Source organism: Gopherus flavomarginatus, chromosome 8, assembly GCF_025201925.1.
Source record: "Gopherus flavomarginatus isolate rGopFla2 chromosome 8, rGopFla2.mat.asm, whole genome shotgun sequence".
Lineage (NCBI taxonomy): Eukaryota > Metazoa > Chordata > Testudines > Testudinidae > Gopherus > Gopherus flavomarginatus.
This window is the reverse complement of record NC_066624.1, coordinates 19,045,845-19,060,728: the sequence shown is the minus strand read 5'-3', so window position 1 is coordinate 19,060,728 and position 14,884 is coordinate 19,045,845. Positions and strand designations below refer to the sequence as shown.

The following is a 14,884-nucleotide window of genomic DNA, read 5'->3' as shown; positions in this document are numbered from 1 at the left end:
AACAGCTTCCAGCTGCAGGGAATGCACAAGGATGTGCAATAGTGGCTTTCTTTGTATGCAACCTGTGCCTGTCTCCTAATGGAATAGGGCAGGGCAGAGATTGCGACAGCAGCATTAATTTCCCTCCTCCTACATCCGCTTTGCACCAATTCCTCTGACCCAGTCTCCTACACTGAGCAGAGAGCGGTTAGTCACCACACATGGCTGTGATGAGACTCATTGCTTAAGTCTCCGGAATCCTTTTTGTCAGCTTGTTTCTCAAAGCATCAGTCCTGCCTTTTAAATACAGGCTGTTCTTTGAGACAGGCCTATTGTTGGTTGTGAGCATAAAAATAAATAATCAGCCAGTTATGCCTGTCACTGCGGAAGGTGTAAAATAACCTCAGCTTCTGTCTTTTCTCCGCGCTGTGTATATGTTATGTATCGTTCCATTTAGAAGGACTCCAAATCTCTACCACTTCCCCTCTTTGTCTTCTGCATTGACCCGGGGCTGGAGGGGCAGTGCTGGGAAAAGGGTGGTGATGGTGGATATGTGGGTATAATGTTATACCCATAGTATTGGAGCTAGGGTCAAAAATGGCTGCCACTCTTTTATAAAAGAAACAGAAAGGCTGGGCTCGTACTTGGACAAGAGGTAAAGGTCAAGCTGGCTTGGCCTCTCTATGGGAACTCGGACTGCCGATGCTCTTATGACTCCTTCACATGCCCCTGATTATTTAAGGATGATTCATATACTATAATAACCAACTCTGACCTTCCCCTTAGCACTTCTGAGCACACCTTTGTTATGCTTTGGGAAGCTTTGGGTGACCTTTTTCCTCCTATTGCTTTTCATCTTCATGCCCCTCCTTCCGCCAAGGGGCTAACTGCTGTCACTCACTGTAAGTTGTCATATTACTGGCCTGGTAATGGCTATGCAAATTATGATATAATGTAAGTATGGGAGTGACTACACTGATCCTTTGCAACCTGTGCCCACCATGAATTAGCTGTTACCACTGGCCAGACTCAGATCGAGCCGTGTACTCATCCAGTTAGGAAAAGTACTGCACCTTTCCTCCACCCATCTTACCCTGTTATACAACGTTCCTGGGTGCTATTGACAGAGATGAATTAAGTGATGCACAATTTCTCAGCAGTTGCCTCTTCCAGACATTCCTAACTGTTTTCTTAAAGGAGAGAGTGTCCAAGAGCTAGAGGGATCCAGCCTTCGTAGCGGAGCACAGGGAAGCTAAATGACTCTCTTACTATCATACAGTGAGCCAGGGGCAGGATCAGGAATTTGCAAACCTGTGCTCTCTCGCCCTCTCCTGACTCCAAGTCAGCCACCTCTTCTTGGTCCCATCAATGATGCCTCCATGAGTAGTTGGCACTTGTTCCTCTGACTCTCTCTGGTGTTTCTGACTTGGAATCAGTTTCTCAGCTAGTCCAGTGGGACTAATAAACTCTGCTGACTCTGTTTCAGGGGCAGATCCCTACCTGATTATCAAGTGTGAGAATCAAAAAGTTCGCTCTGCTGTCCAGCAAGACACCGTCAGTGCCATTTTTGACACACAAGCACTTTTCTACAGAAAGAACATCAAGCGTCCCATAATTGTCCAGGTAAGGAAGGAAATCCCAGCGCCTTGCAGCAATGTACGTGCTCCCACAGGCAACCAGAGGAATGTTACAGCAGGGAAAACAGCCAGGTCCATGTGCAGTTTATTCAGCAATGCAAAGCAGCAGTGGGATTTAAACAAACGTGACATTGATGGGCTAAAGGTCTGACATATGTTAACTGCCCCTTCACAAGATCAATACCCAGAATTGGGGCTGCTGATGCAGAGGAATACGAGAATTACTGCTTCTCCTTAACGGCCCAATGGCTGGAGCAATTCAATTTATATTGATTCTCTTATATCCACCTCCCAAAATAGTAACCATTAATAATACCCTGACGTTACATAGCACTCTTCATTTGTAAACTGCTTTAGGTGGTTAAACTCCTTCATCCCTATTTTATAGCTGAGGGAACTGTGGCATAGAAAAATGAAGGGATTTGCCCAAAGTCACTCACTGAATTAATGGCACAGCCAAGAACAGAATCTCTTGACTCAGACGTGTGGTCTGTATCAGCTAAACCACATGTCAGCCTCTAAGTAAGAGGAGTATCAGTGCTTAGAGGAAGTTATGCCAGTGCAGTTATGGGAGCATGCCCTCACTGAAATCTGTTCCAATTGATAGTTGCCTAGTACCATAAGAATGTAAAAAACTTGAATTCTTTTCCTCCTCCTTGGTTGGTTCAGTGCTTCTATAGGATTTTAAGAATAATCCATAACTCAATCCACTGCTGTTAGAAAGGAATGCCAGAGGGGGAAGCTAGCCTTGTAGTTCTGTAAGAGCAGTTTACAAACTGTGAACATTTCTGACTGTTCACTACAGTATATCTAGAATTCCTCTGGCACAATTCTCCTCTGAGCTGAAAGGGATCTGCTCAGTCCACTATGAGCAAAAGGAGGCTGAGAAAGCAGGTATTTCACAGCCCTCAGAATATAGTCTGGGTATGAATATAACCTAATAACACAGCTGATGGAAGGGGTCTCTGTTTCCTAATCAGTATGGGCAGGATTTACCCTAGGGACAAGTCACTAACAGAATGATAAGCCTTCTGGGGATCAGGCTAACACAACCCCCAGCACCTCCATGACACTCCACACAAACTCCCACTTTTCCAGGTTGACTGAGGCAAAAATAGAGAAAAACATTCAGAATTACACTGCTTCACAGGCCGAGCCAGATGCATGGCCCAGTGAAGACTGCCATGTGCCACTTTGGCAACACAAACCAGCCTTAAAAGCACTTACATTGGCAATGGAGGATTCCCCCATATGGTGGTGGCAGAGCTGCATAGAGGTGCCTCCTCCTCTAGTGGAGAAGGTGTGGCTAGGCCAAAGGAGACTGGCCAAGACTCCCTGGCAGGAACAGCCCTTATGGCCATAGGTAGCTGAGTAAAATGCAAGTGGCCTGGAGCCAGGACTGGGCTGTAGAGAAGAGACAACAAGCTGATTAGATGCTGGTCTGGATTGGTGATGAAACCAAACAGGCACTTTCTTTTCCTTTTCTAGGTTACATATGAGGCCAAGCAAAATGCTGGGGGTTGTGTTTTCATCTCTTTATTTTAATAGTGTATGTAAATAACTAGACAAGTCAGGAACAGCCTTCAGGCTCTAGGTAATTAGCCAAATTTAGACCCCGCTCATTCCCCACTCCTGCTCCAGGAGGTTAATGTGGGTGCCCCTTATCCACCATGAATGACCCTTTTCAGTGGTGTGTGACAGGGAAGCACTGGCTGGGCTGCAGTTATTTCTGTTCCCTTGTAATTGTATGTCTAGGTCTGGAATAGCAATGTCTTGTGTGACCAGTTCCTTGGACAAGTGCTGCTGGCAGCACTCCCCGGTGACCCCAGAGAACCGCAGACTCTCCAGCTTCGCGGAAAAGGTAGCCGAGAAGCAGACGAAATGCCAGGTCACATCACCGTCAAGATTGTTTCCAGTGATGACCTCATGGAGCTATGAATACCAGAGCCCCGCAGACCCAGACAAAGCTGTCGCCTCTCAGCAAGAATGCTTGTCTGTGCTTTCAGTGTGAAGGACTTGGGAGCAAAGGTTTCCAGAAAGCTCTCTCTTGCTCGGTCTGACCATGGGGTGGATGTGTGCAGGGGAGGGGTGAGGTGGTTTTTTGTTTGTTTGTTTGTTTGTTTGTTTGTTTTTTAAACGAAAAAATATATAATGCAGCAACTATGGCAGGAGATGGGCCACTCTAAAATTCAGTGACAGCACTCGCTACCAAACAGCCACCTCCTCATCCGTTCCAGCTGGGGGTGACATTGCAGTAGATTGAGGCGCACAATCCTACAGCGCAGTATTTTTGTTATTGTCTATTTCAGGGCAACAGGAGCAGCGCCAGGCAGGAAAGGTGCTAATGTCCATGGTGCACAGGTGGGGGGGATGGAGTGCAGGAGCTGGCCCCATGACTAAATCCATGCTCAGCCTTTGAAATATTTACCAGCACCCTGTTGCTTGTGACGGATTTGTCTGGGCTGCGGTTGGTTGAAATGAGTTATTTTCATTTAATCCTATGATAATTTGTATTAACAGCACAATTATTACTACTAATCATACATGACTATGCCTCAGCTGAAACATCATTCCTAGAACAATTGGAGCAGTCACTCATAATGCATAGGAGTGGGAACCTGGTGGGGGAAAAAAATCCCAACGTTAAAATGATAGACCCAAATCCTGCAGTCCTTACTCAGACATTGTAGCCAATGGGAGTTTTGCCTGCATAAGGGCTGCTGGATTAGACCCCATATTCCTTTTTCCTGAGCCAGCTGAGCTCACAAGGGCAGGTTTCTGACCACAGGAAGACACCTGGAAATTCAGCAGTGACTTGGATCTAGTACAGACTTTTAGTAATGAGATTCTGTTTGCAGAGCAGCAGTGCTCTAATAAATGAGATACTTTGAGAGAGGAATATCATTGTTATTAAACATGAAATTCACGTCACCCACACAAATGAGGATGTGCATGATGACAAATTGAATTGAGGAAGACACAATCCTCCCAGCTGCTGGGAAGGATATGAATGAAAGGCAGAGTCATTGGGGGTTGGTTACTTGATTGCATTCCCCTGAGTTTTGAATACACTGAGCACTAGTAAATCCTTGTGTCAACCAAATATAATGTAGGGCAGGCACTGACTAAGTTTTCCCACAGAGCAACCCAAGGCACACGCTTCCTTTCAACCTGTGCATATAGCACAATGGTGGGGTTCCCCAGGGCAGAATCAAGCCATATTGTCAAAAGGTAGCGATTCCAGGTGTAGAATAATTTCACAATGAAATCCCAACCCTCAGCCTTTGACTTCTTTTATTGCTGTTGCAAATTCAGAGCTTGAGCATGAAGCTCAAAGTTTCAGGTTGCATTTTCAGAAAATTTGAATTTTGCACTCAGCTGGAGGCTAAACCAGGCATTCTTGTGGAATTTAATAGCTTGCAAAATGGTCCAGAACAAAATTACATGACTGGTTTTTTGCAAAACATTCTGAACACTTGTTCACGCATTTTAGACCCACCTCTGCTGTGTGACCATGATTTCACTGGTGTCCTGAAGTAGGTATGGAAACACACGAATGATACTGAACCAGTTGGGAACCATCACTTTGGTTTTGTGTGTGAAATACTTACATCCAGCTTAGGCCATAAATGTTGTGCCAAAACTGTTTTGCATGGTGATTGCATGTGTCAGCTCAGAACTGCATGCTTGGATATTTCTATTGTCTGTAATTTGGTGCTTTTAACTTTTGTTTTGATTGCACGTCTAAAGTTAAACTTTCCCATAAAGCTCAGGCCCTGACGAGCATCAGTGACAGCGGCCACCGTGCAGACACTACACAGTATCCTGACTCTGCATTAGGAACTGCTTGCCTATGTTGGGCCTGATTCTTCTCACCCGCTATCTTATACCATTGTAACTCTACTGGCTTCAGTGGAGTTTACTCTTGATCTACACTAGTGTAAGCAACAGGAGAATCAGGCCATCCTGTATACTATAATTAGGTAAGTACAGAAAGAGAGCAGAGGATCAACCATGCTGTCCTGTCCATATAGTCTCACCAGGTCAGTGCAGTACAGCTAGCATGTAGATGTGTCTCATTTTTTCTAATTTGACTTGTAGAAGATAATGGTGCCCTCCCAGGATTCAATGCACTGGATCTGTTTACAGCATTCAGTGCTACCAGTTTCCAGGCGCTGCTGCTTAAACCATGTTTTTCCCCTTTAGTTGCATCTGAGTGCACACACTTTCTTGCTATGAATATATCTTCACTACTAGCACTGTCCTGTCTCCCCTCCTGGGTAATAGGGGTAGTGGGGTTTAGCCATTCGATACCCATGTATTTGTCTTGTGGCTGAATCCCGTTCAAAGCTTTGACAAATATTCCAAGTAGTCTTCATTCCCTCTTAAATACTGTGACCTCAAGCTCCCAGCCCCTTGGAGAAAATGGGCCAGATCCTCAGTCACCATAGCATCATTGGCTTCAGTGTAGATGCATTGATTGACATCAGCTGAAGGCCTGGCCTAATACAGCCCCCTACGTTTTCTAAGACAAAATTGAACCTAGTATGACATTTATTGTGCTCTCTAGTGTAGTTTACCTGTGCTAGAAAGTATTGTGTATAGCTTCACGGTTCCTTCCTCCTCACTCAGTTTTCCCCTGTGATTTCCTCCTATGCCACTGGAGGTTTCTCCCAGACCCCAGCCAGAGAACGGCTTATTCCGTGAAGCATGAGAACTGAATGTCCTTGTGACTTTACTTTCCTGGTGTCGCATCAATTGCTGTTCTTATTTATGGGAAAGTGTTTGAAACTAAAGCTGGTTGCTCAGTAATATGCTGTGGTAGTGAGTTCCCCAAGCTAACTACATATTATGTTAAGATATATTCCTTTTGTCTGTTTTAAATTTGCTTCCCTGTCATTACTCGTCACCCTCTTGTTCTTGTGTTTATAATACTTCCCACCTGGTAGTCTCGCGATCATTACATCTCTGTTCTTCTAACATTTGCTTTTCCTCCTAACTCCTGGGGAAAATGCTGGTACGAACCCTTTCCAACATAGCTGTTCCCTCCAATACTGATGCTCTGGCTTGCACCTGGCCAGATCAAAGCTAGATTCTCAGATGCAGCTTCCTGTAGCCTTTCTGCTCTCTAAAGGCTTGAATCCAAGCCCACTGAAGTCAATGGAAAGAGACCTTCAGTTGGCTTTGAAGCAGGCCCTAGACCACTATGGACCTAATTTTTCAGAGGTGCTGAGCAACTCCAGTGGGACCTGTGGATGCCCAGCACCCCAAATTAGAGGCCACTTTTGAAAAGGTGGGTGTTTAAATGAGATCAGTGTGATCAATTGTACATATCACCATTGTGCCAAATCCTCAGTTGGGATTATCCCTGCTGGAAGAAACGTTCAACTCTTGCACTGCTGTTTTTCATGCTCAAAAAGCATTTTGCAGAAATGGCACTTCTATGTCTTCGAAATACAGTCACATGATGTAAAATAAACATTTTTATCTTTATTGGTACTTTGTTCTCAGTGTCATTCTAACTGGAGCCAGCAAAGGCAACCTTCAACTTGCCTTATGGTAAACTGGACTTCGGAAAGGAAATGTTTTCCACACTTGACTTTGTCCATCACAGGAACATCTGCCCCAATCCCTGATGCCATCACCCCAGAGGGCTCTCTGTCTTGTAGGAAAGACAATTGCCTTAGCAGCCGAGCTAGCAAATATCCACTAGAAATGATACAACACACACACGTGCCTCCATCTAGTGCCAGTTCTGCATCCATGGAAAGAAAACATAATTTAAAGAAGAATTTGCAAAAAGAAACTTGGCACCATGTCAGACTGTTCCCAGGTCTGTGGGCTCAGCAGCACAGACCATTTCAGGGGCAACAAGAGACCCTTGTGAGCAGGTTATAACTGAAACAAGATCTGATCTGTGTTGAATACGGCAGAACCCCAGGTGTGCATAAGCTGGAGCTCCAGCCTGCGCTAGGGCATGTGGCAAATGAAGCAAGCAGAGCTCTGGGGAAAATAAACTCCAGCCCTCGCTGACTTGTGCCCATGCCATTTTTGGCAAAGGGCTGTTTGGGGTGGATGAGATAAGTGTCCACAACGACAATTTCCACTTTTATGGAGTCTTTCATTAGAGGCTGTCAAAGCACAAGTTGGTAAAGCTTGTTATCACCATTGTACAGCAGAGGCCCAGATGGCCCGTGTGACTTGCACAAGGTCACATAGTACATAAGTGGTAGAACAGAAATTTGAGCTCCTGCTTCCCTGCCCCATGCTCAAGCCAGTAGTCCCTGCAATCCCGTACGCACCCTTATACTATATGACTGCATCACCTTTCTCCATGCACGTGGATAGGTCTAGGCTGTCTCTCTGCTCGTTTCCCATCTCTGCCACTTTGTAGGCTCAGCTTTGTCTATTGCCAGAGTGAGGAAGATGCAGCTTGATCAAAGGTATTAAATTGCTTTACTGAAAAGACAGGCAGCAGCTGCGTTGGCCTGGGACAGCGAATTGTGGCCAGTGGGAACTGATCGGCCAAAACTGCAGATGCAACAGGGAAAAAACCGGCCTGGCCCGCCAGGAGCTTACCAAAGGTGGCTGACCCCTGTCCTATGGCTTTCCACAACTAGCCAGTGTTGGCCAAGGGATAGTGCACTGTCTTGGGCCTCAGAAGCCAGGGAGTCTATTACTGGCTTTTCCACTGGCCTCCTGGGTAACCTTGGGCAAGTCATTTCACTGCTCTGTGCCTCAGTTTTACCATCTGTAAAATGGTGATAATGTGCCTTAGCTCCTTTATAAAGTGCTTTGAGATCTCGTGTATGGTCCTGGCTGAATTTCTTGGTTCAAAACATGGCAATTCCTCCCGCACGTACATACCTGCCTTGTTTCTTTGTGACCATACAAGCCTCACTGATTTTTATCCTGGCCTGGGGTAGGCAGGGACAGTCTGCACTCCACTGACTCTGGATGGGCTATCCTAATGCTGGCATGCTAATTTAACCAACCCATCACATTTTTCCACAGGGCCTCCCTAGGAGTGGCCCAACACCTCACATTATTACAGCAGAGCTCCCCTCCTCCCCCCATCCCGATGGCAACAATTACTTTCTCAATAGATCTGGCCAAATAGTGTCATTAGTTGTGAAGCGCCGGTGATGTGCCTGGTCTTGGACAATGCAAATTAAGCCAGGCCTAGCTCTCAAAGTGCGTACGGGCTAGTGGCCAGGCAGTTACTGGAGCTGCCTGAGGAAGCTTTAAGGTGGCCTTTTCCCTAATACAGTTGTAATGAATCCACAGTCCCAGTGGGTGGCACTGCTGCTCTACAGCTGGGTTGCTGAGAAACTTATTTAAGAAGATTTAGGGCTTTTTCTATACTTAAAACGGTACCTTGCACTTCACTGCAGACATGGCCCCTCCGCCACCAGGAGCCCGTCTGCCCTTGGCATGGTGACCAGACAGCACGAGTGAAAAGTCACCCGGGGGGGCGGGGCGAGCTAATAGGCGCCTATATAAAAAAAAAGCCAACTCTCAGGCCTGTCCCTATAAAATTGGGACCTCTGGTCACCCTACTGCCCTGCAAGGTGCAATACTGGGTTTACAGTGATGCCAGTGGCACCATGATGCCAGCCCACACTCGAAGGGGCACCAGTGCCCAGACCATGTCCCTCTTTTCCCACCTCTAGCTCTGCCCCAAGACCCCACCCACAGCTTGCTCTTCTTTGTCCCCTCGTTCCCCCTCCCCCCGGTCCTGCCCCCTGGGCATGGGGGCCAGTGGGCACAGTTGGGCTGGGCAGGCTCTTGGGGGTGGGGCAGGGTCATGTCCGGGGGTGGGAGGGTCCTGTCCCACTCCCTAGGCCGGCTCCATGGCCGAGCAGTCTCTGCTGGCTGTCACCTGCGGGGTCCCACTCGCCTGCCCATGGCTGAGCCACCTGGGACCAGTGCAGGGACCAGCCCGGTCCCCGCTCCCACTCTGGCCTGGCTGAGCGTGCTGCTCCCAAGGGGCTGGAGCAATCTGCTCCCTCAGCCCAGCAAACATGGTCACCTCCCAGTGTGTGTGGGGGGGGGGGGGCGGTAGTGAGTATGGCTGGGGAGGGGGGGCGGTTAAGGCAAGGAGAAGTGGGGTCTCTGGAGGAATCTGTGGGGTGGCCCTGGGCAGTTGGGGAGGGTTGTGTCTGTTGGGCAGTGCCGGGGGGGGAGGGTCTGTGTAGGGTACTCCCAGTCAGATGTCTTTACTTCCCTGCAGAAAGTGATGGAGAAAAAAAGGGACGCCGGTGGGGGGGGGCACACGCTGGGGATGCTCTTGGGGGCATTTGGGGGAGCATTGTCTGCCCCAAATAGCGGCAATGGGGGGGGGTTTACACAGGGTCATATGCCACTGCCCCCACCCATTTCTGCAAGTGCACAACTGCCTGGCTGAAATCTGGATACCACAAGCCCCTGTGCCGCTAGATTCCCCCACTGAGCTGTCCACATAGCCCCCGTCCCCCCACCTGCCCAATTTGGTTCCACCCACACTAAGCCCTTCTGCACTTGGCTCCGGCTGCCAGGTTGAGCCTAACCACATTTGGTGCAGATGGTATGGAGGGGCAGGGCCCCAGGGTGTTTCTAGGGCATGTCCAGCCCTTGCACTGTCTCAGGGTCTGGTGTAGCCTCACTGCCAAGTCCTTGAAACAGGGTAGAGGGAGGCTGCAGGATGACCACTCACCTCCATGCAGCGAGTGGCCTGTGCGCCCCACTGGCATGTGGAGCCTCCACATTTATTTATTGACAAATAACACTTGCAGAAGTTTAAAACATGCAGATTTTTAAATTTTTTTTAAATGCACAATTCCCTCAGGCATGTGAGGCATTGTGCACTTGTGGTGGTTGGGGGGAGGGTGCAGGGCAGGGGAGGGGTGTGCCCAGTTGTGGGGACCAGTGTGTGTGTGTGTGTGGGGGGGGGGAGTCTCTGGGCAGGGGCCACTGGGCATAGTAGGTCGTGGGGCGGGGGTGCTGGGCATAGGAGTCAGTGAGTGGTCTCAGTGGTGGAGGGACACTGGGCATAGGAACTCTGTGGGGAAGTCTCTGGGCGAGAGGGCATTTGGCATGGGGGTAGTGCTGGGCATAAGGGGGGATATGGGGAGGTGTGGTGTGGACTGCCCCTCTGATGGCTAGTTTACATATGGCAGCTGCGGGCTGCACAGAGCCATCTCTGCTCCATCACCCCTCCGTCCCTTGCTCCGGTGACTGCTTCCCCCCTCCCTCCACACACACACCATGCCCAGTTGCTGCCATGCGGGGGGGTGGGGGCACAAATATGTTTGGTGCCAGGCCCACATAAGGTAAGTGGGCCCTGGCGAGGTGATAGCATGGGCACTGGAAGAAGACTAGTGCTGGGCTACTTTGGGGGTTAGCTAGGTGTAGCTATATCACCTGGAGAGCAGGGGTGAGGGGGTGGACTGTAGCTATACGGGTGTAAAAGCCTAATCTAGGCCTGCATTAGCGTTTTGCAATGGTGTTGCAGCCCTGGTGGTCCCAGGCTGTTCATGAAAAACAAGGGGCCGGAGTGGTGGGGGTGTGGGGGGCTGAGGTAATAGCTTTCATGAGCACCAACTGCTGTTGGTGAAAGAAGCATGGTGTCGAACCCCACAGCACACTTTTTGTGTTCTATAATGTACTGGCATCTTTCTCTACAAACAAACAAAAAACACCCTGCTTGGTAGCATCTGCCCGGTAGCAGTGTGACATTTACGCCACTCATAAAATGGTTGCTAGACTGGTCGCACGAATCGCCACCCACCCACCCCTTTAGTCTTGCATCATACAGCTGGGCCCTGCTAATCATGGGCAAGGACTAAAGTTGGCACAAACCAGCAAGGTAGGGGTTGGCAAAGCAGTTTCCTTGTGAGGCTGCTGTACCGTACAGCTGTGTTTCATGGCCAGCAGTGGTCCCTGCTACATTCAGCAGCATAGCTGGTGTGCTGTGCTTGCTGTCTGGGACCTACTGCATTTGCCAGCAAGCCGACATGTAACACAGCCACTTAAATTGCCCTCCTCTACCCACCCCCCCGCTTCACTTCCATTTTGCTGGAGGCCTGCAGCGTGCCACATTGTGGGCAAAGGAGGAATGGCACAGCTGTCCCCAGCACTGAGCTGAGCATGTGGGCCAGGATGCTGAAATGTGGAGCGGGACCCACTGGCTTTTCTTTGGCTCAAGTTGTTTCTTGGCTGGCTCTAGGTGTAATGTGTCCAGGCACGCTGGAGGGTGTCAGTTCCCTGCTGGTGTAAATTGCACAGCCTTCAGTGCCATTTTGCTGGCTTTACGTTGGTGTATGTGAGAGCAGACTATGGAGCCAATCGATGTTCAGAGTCGGCTTTCACACTGCCCATTGGCCTTAGCTCACCCGACCTGTCGCTGACCTCACAATAAGCACTAACTCCACCTTCTGAAGCTGACTGTCTGCCATACACCCTAACTGCACCCAAACCAACCCCTTCTCCCTGCTGCTCCCCTGGCGTGCTGCCCCCTCCACTGCCAACCCCCTGCAGCAACCACTCTGCCAAGTGGAAAAACCTCTCATTAGCACTCCCCCTCCCTCCCCCAGGCACCAAGCCATGAGAAGCACCTAGCTCAAAGGCCAACCCTCCCCGCCCCCCCGATCCTGCCTCAAAAAGAATTCCAACTGCCCCACCCAGCTGCCACCCCTATGTACTCCCTCCCCCAATCCCTATATAGCCGTGTTCCATTGGCACCTCCAGCTGACTGCACCTACCATGCCAAGCCTCAGGTCCCCAGACAACATGCTGGCACATCTTCTGCAAAATGTCCGGCACACAAGCTGCCGGCCCTTAAGACCCAGCCATGTTCCAGGGGGTTATGAATAGAAAGTAGGTGGCGTTAAGCTTGGAAGATGCTTCCTTGTGAAATACCCACTGAACTGTCCACCTTAATGTTGGGACAAGTGAGGTGGGGAGCACACTGGAAATACGGGGTTACCTCACAGCAGGCTTGAGCCTACTGATTGGCGGGGCACATCTTATGCTATCAAGTGCGCAATTAACAATCCACTCCCGACTCAAGGACACAGGCATGTAGCGCACAGGACATGCTCGCTGTTTCGTCAGCTGTGGGCACCAGCCTCCAAGGCAAATCATGACTGTCTGTCGGTGTCTGTTTGACATGAGCCGCTCACAAAATCTGGCCTCCAAATGAGTGGCAGCATTTGACTTTTGCAAGACAGACTCAAATGGTCACATTCTGCCCTTGCGTGCACTGTTCCGGGGTTGGCCATGTTTAGCTAGCCCTTGCAAACGTTAGCCTCACGATGACTCTGAGAGTTGCGGGGGACTTATATGCGCCCTATTTTAATGATGGGGGTTGAACGCAGAGAGATTTAGAAGGCCTGATTTAGAAAGGCATCTAGCTGCCTAAAGTTGCAAAGTGGCACCTAATGGGAGTCATAGACATCACCTAAACAAGTTAGGGGCTTAACTCAGGTGCTTCTGAAAGCCCACTTGGTGTCTGTGACGGGTTGGATCACAGAAACCCCTGGGAGCTACCACTTCCTGTGCCAAGACTACCTCTGCTCCTTGCTTTCCCTGCCAGTTCAGGACTCCAACACCCTGTCTTGCTGAGCCAGACACTCCTGTCTGCTCCAACAAAGACCCAGGGTCTGAATTACCTGCCCCAAAGCTGCAGGTTTACCTGAAAGCAGGTAACAGAAGTGTGCTTGTCTTTAACACCCAGATGCCCAACTCCCAATGGGGTCTAAACCCAAACAAATCCGTTTTACCCTGTATAAAGCTTATGCATTGTAAACTCATAAATTGTTCACCCACTATAACACTGATAGAGAGATATACACAGTTGTTTGCTCCCCCAGGTATTAATACATACTCTGAGTTATTTAATAAGTAAAAAGTGATTTTATTTAATACAGAAAGTAGGGTTTAAGTGATTCCAAGTAGTAACAGACAGAACAAAGTAAGTCACCAAGCAAAATAAAATAAAATGCACAAATCTATGTGTAATCAAACTAAATACAGATAATCTCACTCTCAGAGGTGCGTAAGTTTTTCCCTCAGACTGGACACCTTCCAGGCCTGGGCACAATTCTTTCCCCTGGTACAGCTCTTGTTCAGCTCAGGTGGTAGCTAGGGGATTCTTTGTGATGGCTCCTCTCCTCTCTTTGTTCTCTTCCACCCCTTTATATATCTTTTGCATAAGGTGGGAATCCTTTTGTCCCTCTCTGGGTTCCCTCCCGCTTTTTCTTAATGGAAAGCCACCAAGTTAAAGATGGATTCCAGTTCAGGTGACATGATCACATGTCACTGCAAGACTTGAAGCCTTCATTCCTCCCCGCCTGACTCACAGGAAGGCCTGCCTGCAAATAGAGCCATCCAGTCAATTGCCCTGGTTAATGGGAGTCATCAAGATTCCAAACCACCATTAATGGCCCACACTTTGCATAATTACAATAGGCCCTCAGAGTTATATTTCATATTTTAGTTTCAGATACAAGAGTGTTACATTTATACAAATAGGATGATCACACTCAGTAGATTATAAGCTTTGTAATGATACCTTACAAGATACCTTTTGCATGAAGCATATTTCAGTTACATTATATTCACTCATTAGCATATTTTTATAAATCGTATAGGCTGTAACTTCACAGTGTCTCTTTAGGCACTTCAGTAGCTTTGTAAATCTGGCCCTAAGTAAGTGACTTGGTCAGGGTCACCCTGAAAGACTGAGGCAGAGTCAGGAACTGACACAGGTCTCCTGAATTTCAGTGTACTGCCTGCCTTGTGCCATTGCTCGTAAGATAAAAAACCCTATCATAGCTAGGGCTGTAAACCTGTTTCTGTCCATTCAGCACCATGGAAGCTGATGGTGGTTCTCTGAAGTGTGAACCTAGGCTCTATATGACATTATGTCAAGCATAGACTGCAAATAAGGCAAGGTCAAGACAGATGTGAGTGCCTGGAGTCTGAGTGCCTCACTTGGCAGATATTCACTTTACTATGACTGTCATGCTGTCAGAGAGAGACACGGTGAGTGAAGTAATAGCTTTTATTGGCCCAACTTGTGTTGGTGAGAGAGACAAACTTTCAAGCTACACAGAGCTCTTCAGGTCAGACCTAAAGCACTCTCACCCACAGAAGCGGGTCCAGTAAAAGCTTTTCTTTCACCCACCTTGTCGCTAATATCCTGGGACCACTACATCGCATGCTGTAAAACAGTTCCAGTGCTTTTTGGCATCTTAGCAGAAGGGCAGGGCTGCTAGTGTTAAGGT

General features: G+C 48.5%; 1 protein-coding gene across 3 annotated transcripts in view; it reads left to right on the top strand.

Annotated features, from left to right (window-relative positions):
* Positions 1–4,976, top strand: part of CAPN6 (calpain 6) — an 80,891-nt gene extending 75,915 nt beyond the window's left edge. For all 3 annotated transcript variants that reach the window (XM_050963756.1, XM_050963757.1, XM_050963758.1), the window contains exons 12-13: positions 1,466–1,602; positions 3,372–4,976. In XM_050963756.1, the coding sequence (XP_050819713.1) occupies positions 1,466–1,602; positions 3,372–3,554 (320 nt within the window). In that variant the 3' untranslated portion in view covers positions 3,555–4,976. The remainder of the gene's footprint in view (positions 1–1,465; positions 1,603–3,371) is intronic.
* The last annotated feature ends 9,908 nt before the right edge of the window (positions 4,977–14,884 follow it).